Source organism: Zonotrichia leucophrys, chromosome 12, assembly GCF_028769735.1.
Source record: "Zonotrichia leucophrys gambelii isolate GWCS_2022_RI chromosome 12, RI_Zleu_2.0, whole genome shotgun sequence".
Classification (NCBI taxonomy): Eukaryota; Metazoa; Chordata; class Aves; order Passeriformes; family Passerellidae; genus Zonotrichia; species Zonotrichia leucophrys.
This window is the reverse complement of record NC_088182.1, coordinates 15864454-15887322: the sequence shown is the minus strand read 5'-3', so window position 1 is coordinate 15887322 and position 22869 is coordinate 15864454. Positions and strand designations below refer to the sequence as shown.

General features: G+C 44.7%; 1 protein-coding gene across 2 annotated transcripts in view; it reads left to right on the top strand.

Annotated features, from left to right (window-relative positions):
• Positions 1-22869, top strand: part of RBM6 (RNA binding motif protein 6) — a 57951-nt gene that overhangs the window by 3714 nt on the left and 31368 nt on the right. For both annotated transcript variants that reach the window (XM_064723640.1, XM_064723639.1), the window contains exons 2-6: positions 639-748; positions 2898-4236; positions 4996-5085; positions 6081-6150; positions 18449-18522. In XM_064723640.1, coding sequence (XP_064579710.1) covers positions 705-748; positions 2898-4236; positions 4996-5085; positions 6081-6150; positions 18449-18522 — 1617 coding nt within the window. In that variant the 5' untranslated portion in view covers positions 639-704. The remainder of the gene's footprint in view (positions 1-638; positions 749-2897; positions 4237-4995; positions 5086-6080; positions 6151-18448; positions 18523-22869) is intronic.

Genomic DNA, 22869 nt, shown 5'->3' with positions numbered 1-22869 from the left:
CAAGTCCTAGCTTTGGTTATCGCCAGGAAATCCTCACCTTCTCTGCTGGTGGGAGGAAGTGGATGAAATTTTAGATTTCTGTTGAGGCAAGTGTTACTTGCGTCACTCTTCTTGATGAGGGCAGCGTTGGAGAACAGTGCCTGTCATGATTTATTGGCAAAACCTCCTCTGTTGTCTACATACTTCTGAGGGCAGAGTATCCATGGTAGACCAAGAATGGCGATCGTTTCCTTGAACAGCAAAGAGCTTTTGGCAAAATTAGTTTGGATTAAACATTAATTGCAAACTGTTGTTCGGCAGCGGTCCTTGTTGTTTATAGATGGCGGCGTTCTCACTTTTCTAGCTGCACCCTGAATAGTGTCAGACAGCACAGTATGTTGGAAAGCTCTATGTTAATCAAAGCAGATATCAAATTGTTTGCCCACCATATTGACAGTTTGATTTCAGGAGTCATTTGGCACTTACAAATTTGAACGTGGAGAAATGCAACACTTGAATTCATTCATGCCTCAGTGTGGTCTTGTATATCTGTGGATCCTGATCAGATGTTATACACACCCCTTCTAACCAGCAGTGTTTTTCTCATGTCATGTGTGTTCTTTGCCTTGTGGCTTATCATCATGTTTTTTGTTCAACAGGTTGTGGTGTCTGGGTGTTGTTAGAGTGAGTTAACCATTTCTGGAAGCCTACCAGACAAGATCAAAATGTGGGGAGACCATCGACAAGGCAACAGAATGGGGTCTTTTCGGTAAGCACTTCCATGTATGGTTTATTTCAGGAATGTTCTTAAATACAATAAGCCTTGGGAACTCACTGTTTACTGTTTTGGTAGAAGTTATGAGGTCTCTATGGAGCTAGTTGTGATGGCCAAAGAACAGACAAGTTAATTGATGGTTTTTGCATTTCTGTGAAGTTTTAAATTTAGTTTTTAAGCAACAGCTGCTTTTAATATTTCTAGTCCTCCACACCACCTTTTCTAGTGATACTTAGTTTAGCTGTTGTGAGCCAATGTGATGTGCTGTATGGCTTTTGGTATTATGTGCTGTTAATGCCTGTAAGAGAAGAAAATTAGTTCAGAAATACTGGCACATTTATTGCACACACTTTTATTAAAACATTGAGAGTTTAATTCTTTCCATGAGGTTAATAAGTCCGTATATCATAGAATCACAGAACGGTTTGATTGGAAGGGACCTTAAAGACCATCATGTTCCAAATCCCTGGTGTGGGCAGGGACACCTTCCACTATCCCAGGCTGCTCCAAGACTGCCCAACATGGCCTTGAGCCCTTCCAGAGATGGGGCATCCTTCACTGGGCAGCCTGTGCCAAGGCCTCACCATCCTGACAGGGAAGAATTTACTCCTGGTGTCCAATCTAAACCCGCTCTCTTTCCCATTATCCTACCACTACATGCACTTGCAAAAAATCTATATCCTCATATACTCCTTCATAAGGCATTTTTGAGTGTCACTGCAACTGTTCTAAAGATTAATATGCAGCTGACCTGTACAGCACAATATTTTTATTAGTTTGTGTTCCTCTGTGTTACTTGGGACCTGTGTTTGCAAGAGAGCGCTGGCTGTAAAAATGAAGCCACCAAAATCTAGAATTTTCCTCTGTTGTGCATCATTCTTTCATCCTTTGCTCGTGTGTGCACCTCAGTCACTTGAAAATCAGCGTGATAAAGGAACTGCTCTGGCATGCCTTAGGTTTCTGCTCTAAGAATACTTCAAATAATTGTCTACTGTAATGTGTTGAGAAAGCTGATAAAAATCAGTATCCTCCAGAACATGTAGTAACAGTGTTAATGAGGGAGGGATTGTGTCTTGTGATTATATCAATTGTGCTGTTCTAATGATTTTTAAGTGGATTTTATTGGCATCATTCTTTAATGTATTGGGTGGGGAATGCTAACCTTGATCCAAGTTTTAATTGCTATTCTACATGGTGGTGAAATGGACCGTGTGCCTTAGGAAATCTGTGTATGCTTTGATTAATCTTGGTGAGTGATTGTGTAGTGAAACTCAGAGTACAACATGACTTGCTGTAGTTGCTAAGGAAATGTCCACTGCTTTGGGTAGCATTTGGTGTTATTTTAAAATGTGCTGATACTGTATCATTCTGTTTTTTAAAATATGTATTAGAGCCTTGCTTAGGTGAAAAATCAGATAGTTCCAGCCCACAAAAAAAAAAAAAAAAGCTCCATTGGATTTTGAACAACTGCCTTAAGAGGAAAATTCTTCCTGAGTGTTTTTATGGAGATATTGGGAGAGCTCATAGCTGTAGTCCTGTGAACTCGGTGTAAGACAGTCTGAGGCATGAGCACAGGGATATCTTGGATGTTGGCATAGTCCTGTGAGGCACCCTCAGTGAACTGATGGTTTCAGAATTTTCCAGTTTGGACTGCAGCACAAGGAAGCATAAATGAGTCTTTGTAGCATGTCAGTAAAGCCTGTTTGGTAACCTCTGCCTTCATGTGCCTCAGGATGATGTGTTAATTTAGCTGTTTCCATACTGCCCAGAGAGCTTAAGCTGCTGGGCTCCTCACAGGCGTGTGCTGGTGAGGCTAATGAACCAACCCACCAGCTGCTGGCACCTCAGACAGCTGCAGAGCTGTGTGCAGTGCAGGACTATGTGGATTGCTACCATCATTAACCCATTAATGTTGCAGGTATTCTCTGTTGAGTGCTTCTGGAAATTGTGCTGAAATGGGAGCACCCCAGTTTACTTTCTCACATCTGTCGTATGCTGCCTCATCTTAAACTGCCAAACATCAATATCTTCTGCGGATCTTAGACTGTTACACAGCTCTATAAAAGTTTAGAGAAGAATGTGCTGCTGTGTAGATTTCAGACTCTTAAGCACGTTATGAATAATACTGTCTTTATTTCTACAGTGGGAGCCAAGAAGAAAGGTTTGCTCCCGGGTGGAACAGGGAATATCCTCCTTCCCTTGATAGTCTTGGTCAAGAAAGACACTCTGGCAACTTCTCTGGCAGAAAATCACTTCCTTTTGATATCCAGGGACTCTCAGGCCTCCTCAATCCTCAGTTTGCCAACAGAGAGGAACCTTCTTTCAGCTATGGAGCTAGAGATGGACCACGTAGTGACTTCAGAGGTGGGGATGGGCACCACGATTTCAGGGGCAGGGATTTCCCACCATCTGACTTCCAGGGCAGAGATGAGTCTCAGATGGATTTCAGAGGTAGGGAGCCGCCTCCTTCTGAGTACAGGGGCAGGGATATGTACTCTGGAGACTTCCGGGAGAGAGAAGGGCCCCCCATGGACTTCAGGGCTGGGGATGTTCCCTCAGGGGACTACAGGAACAGGGACACGTTCCGCATGAACTACCGGGACAGGGAAGCACACAACATGGATTACAGGGGCAGGGAGGAACCTCCGTCAGACTTCAGGGGAAGGGGGTCTTATGATTTCGACTTCAGAGGTCGAGATGGGCCTCATTCAGACTTTAGGGCAAGAGACATGTCTGAGTTAGACTACAGGGGCAGAGAACATTCCTATTCAGACTTCAGAAATAGGGATGTACCTGATTTGGACTTCAGGGGCGTGGGCACCTCTGATCTGGACTTCAGAAACAGGAACGCACCATCGTCAGACTTCAGAAATAGACACAGATCCCGATCTGATCAGGACTTTAGGAGCAGAGATGTGGCTCCTCCCATGGACTTTTCAGATAGGGAAATGCCTCCTGTGGATCAAAGCCTTGTAGATTTTAGACACAACCAACCTAATGTACCTTTAGCAGAAAGAGAGGGCTCTGGTTTAAGCACCAGCAAAAGAGATGAGTCTGCACTTAGTCTAGATAGAAATCCCTTTGGTAGCCAAAAAGGAGAATTCCAACACTCGGAAGCACCAGCCAGAGAAGAGGAATCCCTGGGACTGGGTCTTGAAGATGACACTTCACACAATTTCCAGAATAGCCGTGGACCTCTTCCTACTCTTCAGGATCAAGAGGAGCAACCTCAGACCTTTGCTAACAAGCAGCAACAGCAGCAGCTTTCTGGGGGGGAGCAGCAAAGATCCGATGCTGATCTTGGGTTAAAGGGTGAAGGTGACCTGGATTTCCTTGGGAGGCAAGATACAGACTACAGGAACATGGAATATCGGGATGTGGATCACCGGCTGCCGGGGCATCAAATGTTTGATTATGAACATGGCAAGTCCTTTGCAGAGGGAAAACCCAACAAAGATTCTAGGCCCTATAAGAACCTTCAGGTAGGTGTTTTTGTCAATTGATGTCTCTGTTGAATGTGTGTTGGCCAAAGAATGGGAGGAGTTGGGAAGGAGTCTTCATCCATGTCCCATCACTTCAGTTCTATTCTAATTCACCATCCTTCTCTGAGATCATTCTCTGCTCCATGTTATTTAATGGGCACCCTTTCTATCTCAGAAACATTTCCCTAGAGAAGTGCAGTTTAGCAAGTGAGAGTTGCTAAATATGTAGAACCAGATTTGGTTCAGAAAGTCCCCAGGTTGAAAACGACCTGACAGAGGGTTTTGGGGGAAGTGGTTACAGATAAATGTATTTTGTTGTTTTGCCCTGGATGTTGCTTATGGGCAGTATCAGAGAGAAGCTCCTGCCTTGGGTGGGCCTGTGTGCTACTATCTCATATATACTTTGTTGTCCTTCAGAGTTATCTTGCAAACCTGAAGGTAGTGGTAACTACTGAGTTAATAACTGCTATTGAATTTGAATAACTGCTATTGAATTTGAATCTCCCACTGCTGGAAAGCAGAGAGATATGATCTGCCCATTTTATTTTCCTGGAGCTATATCTTCCTATACAGCTCAGTGAGCATGTGAAGAGCTCCTCCAGAGCTCCCTGAATCTCCAGCAAGGGGTTAAAGCTTTAAGTCAGGCTGCTTATGGGCCTTTGCCTTTGAATTTTCCCCTGCTTTATTTTGCTGCTGCTTGTGTATCTTGTGAGCCAGCATCTCTCATTTGTAAACCCATCTTGATTGTGTGAACTCAAGGACCAAGATTACCGGACCTGCCCCAAGTATGTGAAGCCAAGCAAGCTCATTCGACTCGGAGGAGTGCCTGAAACTGCCACAAAGGATGATGTAAGTGGGATGTTTCTCATCCAGAAACTTCTCTTGAGGGTTTCTAAAGTACCACTTTGAAGCCTGGTTAAGGCATATCAGATGGTCTGTCATTTCCCCAGGGGAAAATCCAGATTTAGAAGTCATTGCAATGTTACCTGTTATCTGATTATTCTGGGTTTTTGGGGCTTCTGGAAGTGATGAGTTTTCCTGTGGTTGCATGTGGGGTGTTGATAGCTAGAAGCCTTGACTCCAGACTCTGCAACATGCCTTACTTCATCACTGCTTTATATATACCAAATATTGTTACTACTATTTTGGGCTCAGAAGACAAGTAGTGTCTAAGCGAACTTGTTTGTTCTTAGTTACTTGAAATTGCTTAAATGAGATCTTACAAAGATGGAAAAGATATCTGCTGTTCCTGCTGATTTTAGTAAAAAATACCCATAAAATGATGTAGGCTACATGGTGAAAGTAGCTCAATTTCCTATGAATTAGGACTTCAGTTTTGGGGTTTTTTGTTCATTTGGTGAAGGTTCCAGGCATGAGAACCCCTACATGCAGCAGTTTTTGCTAGGACTAGCTGTAGTGATCATCTTCTGGGGCTTGATAAAGGAGAACTCACAAGAGAACTTTGTCCTTCAGAGGATGATAAGACCCAGAACAGTTGCTCTTGTACTTTGATTTTCTTAAAGGCAGTAGGACATCTTTGACCTTAAATAAGGATGTGATCTGAGTCTGGCTGAAAGCAGTGTAATAAACCTTTGAACAGTTGAATTGTGGTGTAAATGGTGCTCACTTCTTCAAACAAAACCCAAAAATACTTTGAAAACTCAGTAACAATTCTCAGGTACGGCTGGAACTTAATTCTCAGGTACTGCTGGAAAGTGTGTCAGTTTGTAACAGCCTTAACCTAGAAAGAACAGAACTCTTGGAGAGACAGAAATGTGCATTGCAAGTACCTTGGGTTTGGAGGTTGGATTTTGGAGATGAAGTGGATCTTGTTTTTCCTGTAGATCCTCAACGCTTTCCGTGGGCCTGATGGGACACCTGTGAAGGACCTGCGACTGAAAGATTACAGCTCAGGTGAGAATGCTTTTCCAGTGCTTCTAGTTCAAGGTGACAACAGGGTGTTTTTTACACCAATATCCTCTTAGGCAATTTGGTTAAAGTCTTACATGCCCTAATTGCAGGTATTTTTTAATGAAAATACCCTGTGAGTTTTGTAGTTTGTCCTGTTGGCCTCAGAATTGATGGGTATACTCACTGCTGCCTCAGAGGTAAAGCAAGTGTCCAGCTGCCTCTGGAGAGGTGTAGGAGCAGCAGGAAGAGCACTAAGGCTGTTCTAATAGCTATCAAGAGTAAAGCCATGGGACAGCAGGTTAATTTTTCCATAATTTTTGTTTTTAACTATTACTAAATCCTTGTGGAATGTTCTAAATCTTGTTTCTGAGGTGGTCTTACTGTGGAACAAATGCTGCACAAATAGTGTCCTCAGGAAACCTGTTCCATCCTAACATTTCTCCTTCAGTAACCTGAAACTGATGCCCTGCTTAGGTACGAAGACAGGTTAAATAAAAAGACAAAGTAAGTTTTATAAGCAGATATCCAAATACTGGGCCTGGATGTTCTTCCTCATTCAAAGAATAAAGTTCTGCTGTACTTCTGATCAGTGTGTATAGGATTCTGAAGAAAGAAATATTTTACAAGGCTGCTTTGTGAAAGAGTTGTACTGGAACAAAGATGTGCGATGGTAGGAAGGGTGAGTCCTGGGGATTGGTGTGGATAATGCTAGTAGGAAATACCTGGAAACTGGTATTTTATTTTAATTTCATTTTTAAACCTAGGAGAGCAGAGGCTTCTACGTTCATCAGTGCTTTTTCATATTTTCAGTATGAGTTGTACGTGAAGCAGCTGGAATTCTTGGTGTCAATACATTATGTAAAGGCTTCCAATGTGTTGAGAAACTGGGGCAGTGGGGTATTTGTGTATTTTTGTTTCTGGAAGCTGTCAAAGGAGATTTCACAACCTTCTCAGGAACCTTTGAACTAAAGAACATCCCTGTGTCACGTAATCTGGCCTAACAAGCAGGGCTTAAGGGGCACAGTTAGTCTTTCTTGCTTTCTTTCCTCTTTCCTAAGCATATTTCAGTGTTGCTGTCGTCACCCACACAGCACTGACTGCAACACAATAATTGCAACATGCTCCTTTCTTGCCTGTGCTGATGAGATTTGTCAGTTGTTTTGGTTTTTTTTTCCTTCTGAAACATGTCACTTCAGTAATAAATCAAATTGAACTGGAAATTTCTTTGTAAGTCTCTTCCCATGCACATTATTAGGACTTACTGCCCTCATTAGAGAGCTGCTGTTTCTTCCTTCCCCTTCCCTGTTTCAAAGGCTGCTGAGGATGAGACTCAGTGTCTGAAGTTATGTGCAGAGGCTCCGGTATCTGCGGGTGCTCACATGTGATGCGAGGGCTGCAGTTTTCTGCTGTCTCTCCAAAAGCTGCATTCTGTTCCAGGCTGTCTCTTCAGCTGCAAAGTTGGCTTTTTAAAAAGTTTTTCTGGCAATTGTGGGGAGGCAAAGAATGAAGTTAAAATTAGCTGGTGTTTTATGAGCTGTGTAAAGCTGTTGTTTAACCCTGTCCAGTCAACATCAGTCATTTAAGCGGCGTAGCTTTGTTCCAGGTTACGTGGAGGCTCCAAAGTCTTTGTTTTGCATTGTGTCCTGAGGCTGCATTTAAACAGCTCTCTGATCCTTCTTGCACAAGATGGATGTGTCTAGGGCAATAAAAGCTTCCTGCATTGTGAATACGTGTTTTAGAAATTGGGTAACTAGAAGCTGTAGTAAAATTAATCCAGCTTTCCACATTGGCTCCTCCTAGAGAAGTGTATAGAATTGATTTAATATTAACTTCTGGAAAGCTAAACCTCTGAAACTAGAGGCCAGTCATGGGCTGAACAATGCTTTTATGATGGGGTGTGTGTGTAAATATCCATAAGAATGAAAAGCAAACCTTTAGGATTACTGATGTCTCTGGGATACACCTGCACTGCTGTATGGGCTCGGTGGGACAATGGCAGCCTGGCTCAGAGGAGCACGTGCTAAGTCAGTCTGAGTGGGTTGTATATTTTTAAATGCTGTCCAGAAATGTTAAAAATAACATTAATCATGAGTATGCATGTTGAGTGTGTTTGAGAGAAGAATGCCTGCAGCTGTGGGGGGAACAATAACAGCCGTAACAAATAACACGCAATTAACTCAAAATAAGTGAGGTTTGGATCAGTTTCTCAAAAAGATAACGCTTATCATAAAGCTTATCTCAGCAGCTTCAGTGTAATGATTCCACTGTATGATCTTCTACAAGACTCTTTCTGGTTTGGGGAAAAAGATATGGTTGATTTTTCTTGGAAAAAGCAGCTCAATTTCTTTATAAAGCCCCTTTTTTTACATACCCTGTATGTGCGAAGGAAAGTCTATTTTCACAGAAGGCTGTGCTGAGAATGGAACTCTGTTCTTAATATACCTGGTGTGATTTTGGTATGCATTCAAGCTGTTGATTCTTTAGATTATTTTGTCTCTGAAGCCCACAAACTGAAATGATGGCTAGATTTTAAACAAGGCAGTGAGAGACCTTAAGAAGTGGCATAGTAATTCTATTTAAATCAAAGAGGCAGATATTTACAATGATAAAATGTCAAAGTCAGACTTTATAGTATTACCCTAAAAGACATTAACTTGTAATTTCCATCAGTTAGATTTTTGAGTCGATGCCTGTACGTTCAGACTGAAGTGCCAAATCCATTTTTGGGGGGAGGAGGGCTTCTTCTAGTGTGCTGTATATGCCTTGGCAGAAATAACTATATTAAATCTTTCAGCTTGCGTTCTCAAGTGTGTTTGGTTATGTCTGTCCAATTAACCTTTGCAAAGAACAAACCTTGAGGTCATTGTAGAGCCTTCTCAAAGACTATCAGCTGCTTTGGAGTGCAGGATGTCCTGGAGCCTTGTGTGGAGGCAGGGCAGTCCCACTGGATGTCCCACTGCTCCTGTAGATGCCTGTGGTGATGACTTGTCAGCAGCTCTCTGGGAAGGGGTTGTGAGCTCCCCGTTCCCATCTGAAGGTGCTTGTCTCTGCTTGCTGGGCTCTGGGCTTTCATGTGGCTTTGCACCATGGTGTCCCTTCCTTGGAGGTGTTAGTGCAGTGTGTCACAGCACTGGCTGCTCATGGAATGGGGTCTCTCCTCCTCCTTTTACTGTCCACGCTCCTGCCTCAGTGCTGACTGCCAGGAACTTGAAGCTGACACCTTTGACCTTTGAGGAGTCTAACATGAACACACCTTGCCCTGGTTTTGATTTTGATCATATTTTAAACTTATCTCCTGCCTGATTTTCATAAGGCTTTATTTCTACTTCCCTGAGTAATGTCAGACATAAGCCTGAGATCTCATCTTGAGGGTCTGATATGCACAGAGCTCTGGCTGAGTCACTCACATGTGCCCTGGAGAAGGAAGCACGTGGAGCCAGCCTTATCTTAAAGGGCTGCTTATCTTAAAGGACACTGCAGTGGTGTCCAGAGCAATAAGTGAAAGCACAAGCCACAGTGAGCCTTCTGTTCAAATTGTTCTCCTGCATGCAGCATGCAGTGGGACAAGCTTGGAACATGTGTTTTCCAACCAGGATTCGTGTTAGTGTTGGTACCAGCAGCTGTGAAAGCTGTTCAGGGAAAGTGAGCCTGAGAAATGGCTGGCAGCCCACAAGACTTTTCTAGCTCACTCCATAAGCCCATCTGGGGAACTGAGAAGAATTTTTACTGGGCTGGGAGAGCCTGGTGGAGAATGGACTCTCTCACTAGGGCAGAGATGAGCTCTGAAGTGGACCTGGAGGGACCAGGTGAGCTGGGTTTTAGTCAGGAGGAACAGTGAGATCTACCCCAGCCCTTTTATGTACTCTCTAAATTAGTGCAGCACTTCAGAAGTTGGGAGATTTGGGGTTTTAACCCTGTTTTGACCCTTGCAAATACTCATTTTTGAATCCTGGGTGTGTATGTGTGAACACAATGCAGCACCCCTAGGAACAAAGCACCTGTGGAACGGGAATACCTGGAGCAGGTAGAACAGCAGTAATGCCTGGGGCCAGAGCAATGTCCACATGGACACAGGTGGCTCCTGCTGAAGGACAGGCTCCTTCCTGTGCTGAAGGAGCACCCAAGAAATGTAGTGTCACCTGGAAACATGAGCTGCTTTATGGCAGCTGCCTGCTCCCTTTTGAAAAGCTTTTGTTTTAGCAAGTATTATTGCCGCTAAATGTACTTTACTGCTTGCTCGGCCTCCTTCTTGCCCTTGCATTCATGTTCTGTTTAATTTGTCCAGACCAGCCCCTTATGTGGTGCTTGGAACTGCTTCCCTTATCCCTCCCTGTGTTAAACTTAAAATTGCCTTGGCCAAGTCCTACAAGAAACTGGATTATCTTGCTTGTTCTCTCTAAGCTCTGCCGCATTGGTGCCCTGTTAAATATTAATAAGCCCCTTAGATAAATCTTTAAAAGGTGCTGCTTTTTTTTCCCCCTTCCAAGTGCAGTCTATCTTGTATATCACAACAGTGAATCATTGGTTTCAGGAATATATCAGGAAGCCTCTGGAATTCAGAATTGTATTTTTCAGTGTTCTATTTTGCTAAAACTCATAATCTAAGAGTCCAGAAGTTTCCAGCTCGTAATGGAAAAATTGGTGCAGATCTTTTTTTTTTAAATTGGTGCATCTCTCCTCAGCAGGGATAAGTTCTCCATTTTCCATGGCTGGAGTGCATTCCAAGGCAGTGAGATCACCTTTCCCTTGAGGCAGACCTGGCTGTGCATTTGTCAGGCCCACATGTAACGGGGTTTTAGCTTCCTTGCTGTGGGTGGTGTTTGGGTAGGGCAGCTCTTGAAGAAATGCTGTCAAGATGCTGCTCCTGCCACAGGTGCCATCGTGCTGCAGCTCTCAGCTTTAGGTAGGACTGGAGAGGTGAGCTGCTCCTCTGCAGGGGAAGGGAGTGTTTCTGGAACTGTGCCAAACAGAAAAAACCTTTTTGTTTCCTTTCTGGAGTGATGCAGTGCCCAGGGGGAAACCCTTCCAAAGGGTGGGTTTGTGGTGAGCTGGTGGCTTCCCCATATAGAGGGCTTGGCCCCAGCTCTCTGGACTTAGATGAGGATTGGGTGCCACAAGGACTTGGATTCTTGGGTTTGGTACAAACACACGCTGTGGGTTGCTGTGGGATGGCTCTAGCACATGCTGTGGTGCAGAGGGGCATCTGGCCTGTTGTGCTGATTATACAGAGGGCAGCTTGGCTCACCATCAAGGCTGGTGCTGATGCACCACAGGATGAAGAATCTCCTGTTGCTGTGCTTGGTGCTTTGCACAGTGGTGGTTGTGTGGCTCACTCTGCAGCATCAGCCATGACTCAGGCATGCAGAGCTCAGGCACTTGCTGAGAGCTGAGGTGACCATCCCTGAGCTCAGGAGATCCTGTAGCACACAAGGAGTTTCCCCTTGAGGTGTGGTCAGATCCCCCAGTGATCAGCAGAGTTCTGCAGACTGCAGGGCTCACCTGCCAGCACTTGTGGAAATATCTCCAGCACTCATCTTCCTGGACCAATTGACTCTAGCTTGTAGCTAGAATAGCGTGCCAAGAACCAAAAAATACACTTAGCTGGAATTAGTCCATGGTCATCAATAGCAGTCCTTGCCAGTTTTCCCAGCTGTGTGGGCAGTAGGCTTTTGGCTTGCCTTGCTTGCTTTCAGGGCACTAGTGCATTGTCTCTTGGAAGCAAAAGGGGTTCTTGCTCCTCTTGCCTTATCTGTGATGTGGTGGCTTGGGACATAGGAAGTACAAATCTGGTGTAAGTCAGTGTTTCTGATGGTGATCAGCCTTGGTTCAGGGTTATAAGGCCTATTCTGAAAATGCAACAAACACATCCATCCATAAAACATGCTCACAGCCTTTTTGACATGCAGAATCCGTTTTTACAAAGGTGCTCATTCCTTTTGCATCTCTGGAGCAAAATTTCAAGGCCTTGCACAGTGTACTGACATTACCTTGATTACTTTGTGCTGAGATGCCAAGTCATATATCCTGGACACCAGGTTCACATTAGCAGCACTTTAAAACCAAGTTCCTGGGTAGAACATCTTCTCAGGTGTGCAGCTCACAGTCCTCTCTCATGGAGTCTAGTGAGGGCCCCAACATTCCTCAGATTCCAGGTTTCTGTACAAACATAATGTGATAGCTTGTCTTTAATAAAACTACAGTGTGTACAGTGTTAGCATTGGGTTTTTTTCTCTCCTCTCCTTTGTGCTGTGTATAAACTGTCCTCCTTGGGCCAAGAAGGGTTGACAGCCATTGGGGCTCTGACTGTAGTAGTTCCTGTAGTTTATGGAGCTGCTGGTGTCCACCTTTGAGGTTGTCTCAGGCAGGTCCTTTCTGTGTCCTGTTCTCCAGGATGGAGGAGGGAGAGTGGACTGTAGTGCTCTATCTTTCAGAATACAGCTCTGTTTCGTTTCCTGTGGTTTCAGTGTTGTTCTCTGTCATGAATGAGTGTGTAAGAGTGTACTTCTTTACACAGAGGGACAGCAGGAAGTGACAGACCTTTTCCCAGCAGCAGGTGTGGCTTGTAAACGCTCAGCCTTTGAAAGGGACTGGGGATATGGCTGGTTGCAGATTGTCCTGTTTATTCTAGTATAGCTCTTCAGCTTTAGTAGCTCTGAAGACCAATTTATCTGTGCAGTAAAGAGATCTGACAATTTTATGGATGCTCAGAATCCACCAGCTGGTATTGAGAGAGCTCATGATTTTGGCTTCAGTGGTAGCATAGATAGATTGCTGCTGCCCCTGCCGTGCTGCGGGGGTGCCCTCCAGCTTTTCAGACTGGTGGGACAGATTTATTTCCTTTGCCTGGCACAAAAGGCACTACTCTGGTGCCCATCCTCACTGCAAAGGCAGTGCCTGCTGAGTAAACACAGGTACAGCCATTCCTGAGCATGTCCAGGAGCTCCTGTTTTCCTGGAAGCATTGAGTGTATGATGCCTCCTAATAGTAGCCCAGTGTAATAGCACAGAGATCCAGAGAAAGCCCTGTGTTCTCCAGTGTTATTCACTCTGGTATGAGTGAATAATAGCAGACCTACACCTGCATCTTTCCTTGGAGGAAACAGGCAAATCTTGTGCGTGGGGTCATGGGCACATTGCCAAAATCTCCCACTCATGAGGTAGATCTTCCTTTCAATCACAGATGGCAGATTCTCTGAGAACAGGGTGCACAATCTCTGTTCTCCATTACCTGAGCTCCCCAAAGGTCGGTGTGTGAGACCACAGATATCTTCAGGGATGTAGAAGTCCTTCATAGTCACTCCATGCTTTATGCTCTAGCTGCCCTTGGAGCCACAGAACTTTCTCCTCTAGCATGGGTGAAACTCTGCAGAGCGTTTCCTCAGCTGCACCCTGCTCTGCCAGGCTGTCTCTGGAGGGAGCAAGCAGCAAGAATCTCCTGCTTCAGCTGCTGGCCATGGCTCTGCTTTAATGTGCCATCTCTCTGAATCCCAGAAGTCTCCAGAACTGCAGATGCTTTTCTTCTGTGGTAGTTGATCATATCCTAGGGGAAAAAACACAAGTGTTGTAGTGATGGTGGGGAAGCTCTCTGCCTAGGAGACTGCATTGCATCCATCTGCCCTGGGGCTGCTTGGCCCACCTGGCAGATGCAGGGACTTCCACCATGCTGGCAGGTGGCCCAGCTGCCCAGGGCACTGTAGTGTCCTTTGGTGAGCTGGTACATGGATTTATTTTAATGGGGGTCCTCTTCTTGTCCCAGAGAAGGAACATCTTTGTGTTGCACCACAGCAGCTGGGGGTTTGTCACAGTAGTTTTTGCAAAGGCAGGTGGTGGCTCCCCATGGATGTGAGGTGACCCAATGCCCTCAGCTTGCTGGGGCTGTGCAGGAGCACAACTGATGCACTCATTCCTAGGACCAGGAAGCTGGGTTGCCTCTTGGATTGGCTGCCTTTGTCATGTTGCCATCCTGCCTTCTTTCCAAAACTATCTTTGCTTTGGCACAGACAGGGCTGCTGTCACTACAGGATCTTTTCATTTGGTCTTCTAAAACTCCAGAGAATTTTTTTTTGTCTTCACACTGCTTACAGCCCCTCTGAGAACAACATTATGGTTTTCCTTTATTTAGATCTTTGATATAACAAACTATGGTGAAGTAACACATTACTATGTGTCAGTTGTTCAGTAGAAACTGTGTCTGTATAGAGACAAGACTTATTTTAAATCTCAAGCCTTTGATCTCTATATCTGAAGCCAAAGAACAGTAATTTTAAGGCAGGCTTTCAAGATTTTTAGCCAAACTATTGCATGCTAGCAGGGACCCTCCATGTGCTCTCAAAATTCACTTTGCTAAGACACGTCTGTTTCAGAGGCAGAATGTTCCTTATTCCAGTGCTCACAGAGCAGCTTCCTGGAGCTCTAAATGTGTCCCTGCTCCTAAGTATTAAGCATTTGTGCCATTTTCAGTGCAGAAGACAGCCGAGCATGCTTTGGGAGCATCCGTAAAGGATTGTGTATACATAGAAGCACTTAAGGGAAAGCAGAAGTCCTCTGTAATCTATGTGCACCCTCTCCTTGCATTCTGATTTCATCTGTCGTACACAGCCTGTGGTACTGTAGACTTGCACAGCTGAAAGGAAGTAGCTAAATAAGGTACAAGAGTGCTTTTACACAGTTGACCTAAAACACAGGGGGAGATGAGGACATGAGTGTTTTATGGCTGTGCTAGGGCCAAAATCTGGGCAAGTTCAAGTGTTCCTGTTGGAAAAATCATTTGGACAGTGTAGCTGTGCTGCAGCATGCTCAGAGGTTGTGTGGGGGAAATACCACACAAGGATTTCTTTCCTTTTTGACAGAGTTTATGTTGATCATATATACTTCTGCAAATCATTACTCCATTCTAATTTCTTGTGCATCCTGAAACTGTAGTATTGTACTGATCAATAAGTGAAGAGGCCAGGATTTATATCTTCATGTGAAACGTTGCCTGTGAAGTTAGGCCTCTTTGAGTCAAAAACCCTACACTGTTCTTCTGCAGTGGTTTTGCTTTGCTGGTTTGATTGCTTTGGTTTTACTTCTATGGCCTGAAGAATACCAGAGAGTATTGTCCAAGAGCTCTCACTCACAGGGGAGCACTGCTTACCTTGGGATGCCTATGGAGCCAGTTCCTGCCGTTGGGTGCCTGGCCCTGTTCCTCCATCAAAATCCTATGCCCTGCTTCTGGTAACAGCACCTAAATTGTTGGCATTCTGGCAGGCAAACTCAGGGAAGGCTTCGGAAACAAAAATATCCAAGCTCAGCAGCTGCTACACAGAGCTAAACCAGCCCTTTGGAGGAGGCAGGGAAGAGGCACAACAGTTGGTGGCAGGAGCCTCTGTAGTTGCTCCCCCTTAAGAAGCAGCCTCAAGCCCCTTGGTTTTGTTTCAAGTGTTGTCCTCTGGATAATGTGATTGTTGCAGATGGTGGAAAAATCAGCAGCCATTGCTTTTTGAAGGTGTGGTGCCATTGTTCCACAGGCTTCCATTTCAGTTGCCTCCCTGCCATGGCCTAAAATGGAAGGATGCTGTGCAGGAGCTGGGGGCAGGGGGGCAGGGCAGGGGTGGCGTGCCGCCCAAGGCTGATGTTACTCCGTAGTTCTCACATCCTGAGTGTGCTTGTCAGATCCATGCAAAGCTCTGGATCTGGAGGAGGGGAAAAGTGTCAAGCCCCCACACGTCTTCAGCAGTGGTTTTCAGCAAGTGGCTCCAGGCTGCTCTCTTCTTGCATCACCACTTCAGTGCTGTCTGTGCAAGGACAGCTCGTAGTGAATTCCAGAACGCTGCGTCCCTCTGCGAGCCGACCACGAGAGCTGAACGTCTGGCCTGGAGCTGCATTTTGGCAGGATATGGGGCCCATGGTCATTGTTTTTGTACATGTTATTGCTGCTGTGTTTGTGAGTTCGGTGGGGGAGAGCAGAGGAGGGGAAAGTGCAGAAGGAGAAATGTGCTGGGCTTCCCCTTAACTGTCTCCATGTAATGCTTGGAATGATCCTCTGGCGTACATTCCTCCAAGCGTCGGAGCTTTGTGTCTCTATATAACATTCAGCCTTGCACTCTCAGTTGTGTCATGCTGGATTAAATCCATGCCTAAACTACTCATTCCCTTCATGAGGACTGCGATGTAAACGTCCTCTTATTGCAGAGCAAATAGAATGAAAACTTCTGCAATTTTGCTTTGTGTTTCTCTCATGAGGTCTCCTACACATAGAAGTAAGATAGTGCTCTGATCTTGCCTTGCTGATTACAGCAGGCTTTCAGAAATCCTCTCTGAAGGGGAACCAGGAGCCTTATGGGCTGACAAATATCATTCATGCAGCCCTTCTCTAAAAAGAAGGGAAAGAAGCGACTCAAGAATTCTGGATTTGAGTAAGGCTTTAAAATGTACCACGTGAGGCTGCACACTGTGCAGGGAGTAGCAGAGGTGACTGCCTGGAATGCAGAGCAGTCTCCCAGCAAGGGGCAGCACTGCTTCTGGAGAGCAGCTGCCTTCTGCAGAGAGGAGAACTCCTTCATTTTCAAAATGTGATCCGGTGTGGCTGTACTGCAGAGCAGAATGGATGCTGTGGGAACAGCTGAATCAATTTGGTTCTGTCAATTCTGCCAGCTGAAACCACACCTCTAGTTCCAGGTGCCCACTTGATGTACGAGTGTCAAGTGCCTTTAGCTGCCTTCCACCACAGATGCTGTGCTGCTGGACTGCATCTTCCACTGAGCTGAACAGCACACAGATTGATAAATTTCCATTTAGCATAATTATATGGACTAAAATAATACGGGAAAATTGAATAAATTCCTCTACGAGGCGGAAGAGGTGCTAGATTCAAATTGGAGTCCTGTTATTAGAGGCAAAAGGTGCAAAGTTAGGATTGTGTTGTTAGAACAGCATGCAAAGAGCTCCCAGAATAAAAGAAAAAGATAAAATAAATCAGTAGAGCTTGATGATGAAATAATTGTGTGTGGTCTGGTCTTTGATGTGGTAAAGTACAAAGATGGTAAAGTGAGAGAGAAGGAAAAACTAGGGAATGCAGCAAATGTTCTTAGGCAGAGGCTTGAGGGAGATGGGGGCTGTTTCCCAGGAGGCTGGAATGCCTTGCCTGGGAGAAGCATGCATGGAATTACCTTTTCATGGAAGGTGAGGGGCTGAAGCAGTAGGAACCAGATACACACCTGGGTTGAAAATACTGGAGTTGAGATGTGCATCTTTAGTAGAAGGGAAGAGAACTCCTCACCACGACAGCTAGGTGCCTAAAGTGGCACAAGTCACTTGCAGACCAGCCTTCCTCTTGTTCCAAACCAGCCAAAAGAGCAGCAGGAGGAGGGAGCCAAACTCTCTCACTGCTTGTGCCCATGTACAATCATCTCTGCCCATGATCATCTGGAAAGTGCTATTTTGGAGTGTGGTGGCCTTGACATGTGAGGGGTGAGGTTGTGACTTTAGGTTGTTCCTCAGCATTCCAGTTCTTGGAGATAGTTTCAACATCAGGGATGGATCTTGAGTTGGTGTTAGATTCTGTAGTGTTCACCCTGCACTTTGGGACATAATATTTCAGTGCAGGTAGCTGGAGTACACAGTTAAATCAGTGATTCCCTTCTGCAATGATGGAGATAACAGCTTTCCAAGGAGTGAGAAGAGTAAAGGCTCTATAGTTTCTTGAATCTAAACTTAAAGCTCCCACACCCTCTTATGAGTGCAGTGATATCTATACCAAAATGAGAAAGTTTGAGTTTTCATTCCTCCTCAGCTGCACTTTTTCATAATGCAAGGGATTGGACTTCAAAAAGTAAGCAGGTGTTGAAAGAAAAATAGCAAAGGCAAAGGAATTGTGTTAGTCCTCTCTGAAATATTGCCCAATTAAAATGCTGGCTATTCGTATAAAATATATCTGCAGCAAGGTACTTGGAAATGATTTATCAATACTTACTTTGGAGAGTGCTGCCTCCAAGGTAGCACATGTGAAACTGGCAATGGAAAGTCACTATGACTTAGAAAAAACAAACAGCAAAGCAATTATTTCTTACCCTAAGAAAGGGTGTGACTGTCACTGGGTTGTGTAAGGGAAAGTGGGAACATGACTATTAATGTTCATGGTAAACTGCACAGTTAATCATCATCCAGCTAGTCCCTGGTTTCTTTCTTTTTCATTCTGAGATAGAGGGGTGGTGGTTAGAGGGCTTGTCATTGGAGGGAAAGGGAAATTGATGATTTAATGTGGCTTTCTGTATGACAAGGCACTAACATGACTCCCGTCTGTATTTAAATGCTGTCCCCAGGTTACGACTATGGCTATGTCTGCGTGGAGTTTTCACTCTTGGAAGAGGCCATCGGATGCATGGAAGCCAACCAGGTTGCTTTACAATTCGGTCAATGCTGCTAGAAGATTTTAAAAGTTTTTTTTTGGTGGGGTGGTGGAAAGCCAATGAGGTTTTTGTGAAGGAAGATCTGTTCTTGTATAATACACAACAGCGCGGTTTAAATGTTGTTACCAGAATCTTCTATCAGGCTTAGAAATGCCAGCAGGAGAGAGCTGCTGGACACCAAGTGGTCTGCCCTCCTCCCTGGTGTGTGTCAGCACGCTGGCTCACTCAGAGGCTGGTGGCTGACACTCCTACTGCAGGTTTTGACCCTGCTGTTTTTGTGCTCTCTGGAATGCAGTTGGGAAGAGCTGTGCTGGCAGTGATGCTTCCCCCGGCTGTTGGTGCACACACACACACACACACACACGTGACTGTAGGTGCATACCCTCGTGTGCAGCTCTGAGTCAGCTGTGACTTGAGTGCTCCACTTTGCCATATGCCTTATGTGTGGGAGAGATGCTTCATTGTGCATCTCCCCCATATCTATCCTGTCCTTTAGCAACCCAGAGCTGCCGACACAAGGACTACCCTCACGTGCAGTTGAGCCTGGTAAACCTGAACATTTCCAGCCCTTGAAAGGACAAAATGACTGAAATCCTCAGTAGCTATTCAAGAAGGGCCTTTACTCTGACCTGGTATTTGAAACTAGAGCTGTTTTCTCCTATACCAGAGTGAGATGCATAAAATTTGTTAGATAAAACATAGATTCCCATCTCATACTGGCCTCCTTGTGCCTTGAAACTGCAAATGATGGATCCCTCAACAGAGCCAACTTCTGATCCCCTTTCCTTCACCATATCCCTTAAGTCTCCTCTTTGCTGCTTTCTTCCTCCTAATTTGCCTGAGTAAGGATCCATATCAATTATCTTAAACCTTTTTACCTGAATCCTGGGTCTTGCTGTCATGGGAGGAGAGTTATGAGTCAGATTCAGAGCTGTGCATCTGCAAAAATGTACTTACAGTTAATGAGTCTTCACAGCTGGGGTTTCAAAGGTCCCACTAAGCGCTTGCATTTGCCTCTATTTTCAGTTACAGAGGTATTGCAACTTACAAAAATGTTTTACAGAAATAATTCTGTTGCTGGGAAAGAGCCTGGCACATTCCCACCGAGGTGGTGGTGAGGAGCACAGAGAGAGAAGGCTCCAGAATTAATTATTACTTTTACCAGCAGTGACAACTTTTATTTTCCCTTCAGTGTTTCTACAATTCCCAATTTATTTTGTTGTCACTGGGGAATCTATAATTATAGATGACACTGCTTTTAACTGAATGCCTCTCCATAGTCTCTCCACCCTTCTGCTCATATGAATTAACTTCCTATGCAAGAGCAATTCCCAAGTATCTGGGAATTTGGGAATCCCTCTTTTTCTGATTGTTGATACCTGCTCTGCCCTTTCTCCCATTTGGAGTATATAGAATTGGGCAGGTGTTCTAACTTGATCAGGTTTGGTCCTTTGCTACAGCAGAGAGCCTGTAGGCAGCAATCCTTAAACTGAACTGAGTGCCTGCAGGTGCCCAGTAAATCACACACATGTTTGGGATGAAGCTCTGTCTGCTGTTCCACTGCTGCTTACACTGACCTCCCCAGCATCAGTTACAGCAGCCGTTCAGGCTGGGGAATGCTTTCCTTAACTGCTAATGACAGGAGTTGAGGTCCCAGCCTTAGACACCTGGGATGTGCTAAAAACAGACAGGGTATGAAAGTCTTCCAGTTTTCTTCCTGCTATACCTGGCTCTGTGTGTGTGCAGATGAATGCTGAAAGATGGAGTGCTTGGAAGGGATCACCTCCCAAGCTTCCATATGCCAATCTTCATCATCTTTTAGTGGACCTTCAGGTGTTAGTAATTAGGGAAGTTGGAAATGTGGGGTTTGGGATGACCCAAGCTACGTGCATTTGATCAGGAGAGCTGTAATTTCTGGATTACCCCACATAGGTTAACTTGACTAATCTGCTTTTGATTGAACATGAAAAAGAGCCTTTCTAATTACCTAAATTAAAAAAAAAGAAAAACCTAGCAGCATTTGTACCTGACATACTGCAAAGGAAAGAGGTGACTTTAAAATTCTCAGTAAGAGACAAATAGAGATCTTCAGAAAGGGAGTTATGAGTTGTCCCTAGAGGATAGATATTCCACTTCAATGACTTCCAGGGTAGAGTTGCAAGATCATCTCCTTAGACTGAGAGTCTGCATTTTTGCAAGCTGCAAAACCAAAAATCTGTGTTAGCTAAGACGCAGATTCTTTGATAGTTCAGTTATTTTCAGAAGGTTATCAACTGTCCCTGTCAAATTCAGTCACTTGTGAGAGCATAAATAGCAAGTGACATGCTGGTCCCTCACTAGTCAACCTGCCTCTTTCTCAGGCATCTAGAGGCTGGGAATAAATAGCTTGTGCCAAACCAACATTTTTGATGCTGTTTAATGCCTGTTGAGCTGCCCTTGCCTGAAGAACAATTTGCTACATCTCTATATTGTATCATTCTGATATTGTGAAATCCTTTTGTTTTACTCAGTACACACCAGCACCCACTCAAGATCATTGCCAGACTTGCAAACTACAGATTTACCAGGTTCAACTCCCTCCATTCAGTAAATCTTAGCATGTATACGTGACTGCTGAGATTTGAGGGGGCTTTTCTGTTACATACATTGTGATAAGGAAACACCCATATTTGTGTTGCCCTGATTTTGCAGGAGAGTTTCATTCCATGTTATTAACTGCCTCAGCTAAAGTAATGACAACAAGCACCTTATTAATTGCTTTGACTTGTTGATTGATGCATTGGCAACTTATTCTAATGCCAAGGTCCCAGCTAATATACATGGAAGGTTCTGGATTGCTGTTATTCCCAGCTTGGAGGTGCTGGGCACAGGGCTGGATGAGTGAGGTACCAGGTGCTGGCTCTCCCCCTGGCTTTGTGGGGGCTCTGCCCTGGCAGGGCAGATGAACTGTTGGTTTGTTGTGCAGAGCCTTGATCCAGCCCTTATAGCAGTCTCATGGTTGGTGATGCTCCTGGTGGCCTCTTGTTTCACAGTGGCTGTCACTAGAGTTGTGCAAGACATTTTCTGTCTGTGATGAGCTGCTTTTCTGTTGGGGAGAAAGTTATTTTGAATGGAAAATGGAGGTTTCTGTCTGCTAAGTCACATGATTTTTGTTAAATAATTTTCCCTCTCTTATTCTCATTTTTGAAGGGGTGGGATGTGGCATTTGGCGTTTCTTTGGCGTGGCCCATGGTGTGGTAATGCTCCTGTCTGAGGGCACCAGTTTGGCTTCTTGGAAGCAGCTTTGGGAATACATCCCATGGCTGCACTTGGCCATAGGCATGGAATCTTGTGCATTCCTCCTTCATGTGTAGAAAAGAACAGACATAACAAGCATGTTACTTGGTGTGAGAAAATCAGGTGGGAAATGAAGTACCCTTTGTACTATTGTGTGTCATAAAGCAGGAGGAGCAGAAATGGAAGGAGCTTGTCTCTGCTGCTTGCCTATTTTAATTCTCTGAGTGTTTTCACTGAAATGGAATTGGTTGTTATAGATATGGAAGCAAGAGAGTTTTTTTTTTGAGCTCAGGAGCAAATGGTTTGTCTCAATTGACTCTGTAGTATTGTCTCCAAATCCACTCTGGCCTCAAACTTAGCAACACTGGCTGCATGAATATTTCCTAGCTTGTTGCTAGTAACTAACAACTTTGTAATCCTTTCCTCCTGTTTCTTAAGAAAGAGGGCAAGAGGAGAGCTATAGCATGAACTTTTAAAAATGCATACACTGTACATTATTGTGCAGCTCTCCAGGCATGTGCTGGAGTGGCTGTTCAAGACTTGCTCTTGTGCCTTCCTGCACTGAGGCTGGTACTTGTCAGAGCAGTGTCTCTGCAGTGCTGTCCTTGTTCAGCTTGCTGAGCACGCCAGTGGCTCCACTCCCTGCTTGTTTTTTACTGGAGAGAGTAAGAGGGATTCTTACTGGGTTTGGTGGGTGCTCACTTGAGCATGTCCCACTCCTGTGCAGCTAGAAACATCAACTGTGTGTTTCTCCTGCTCTGAGCCTATTTTCCTGTATCCATTCACTGCAGGGCCTTTCTGTATTCTGTGTGAACAGAGCTTCTGGTGCAGATCATATTTCACAGGCTTTTCACTGTAGCTGTTTGTGTTAAAATCCACAAGATGCTGTGACAAGCAGGCAAAGCTTAGGACTTTCTGTCCTGAAAACATTTGCAGTAACAAGCCACAGCTCTGTGTGGCTTCCCAATTAAATAAGGAAGAAGCATGTGCTTATCCTGAGAATGGAACTTCTCCTGTGATCTGTAACCTTGGGGTATTTATTGAAGCCTGTGCTACAG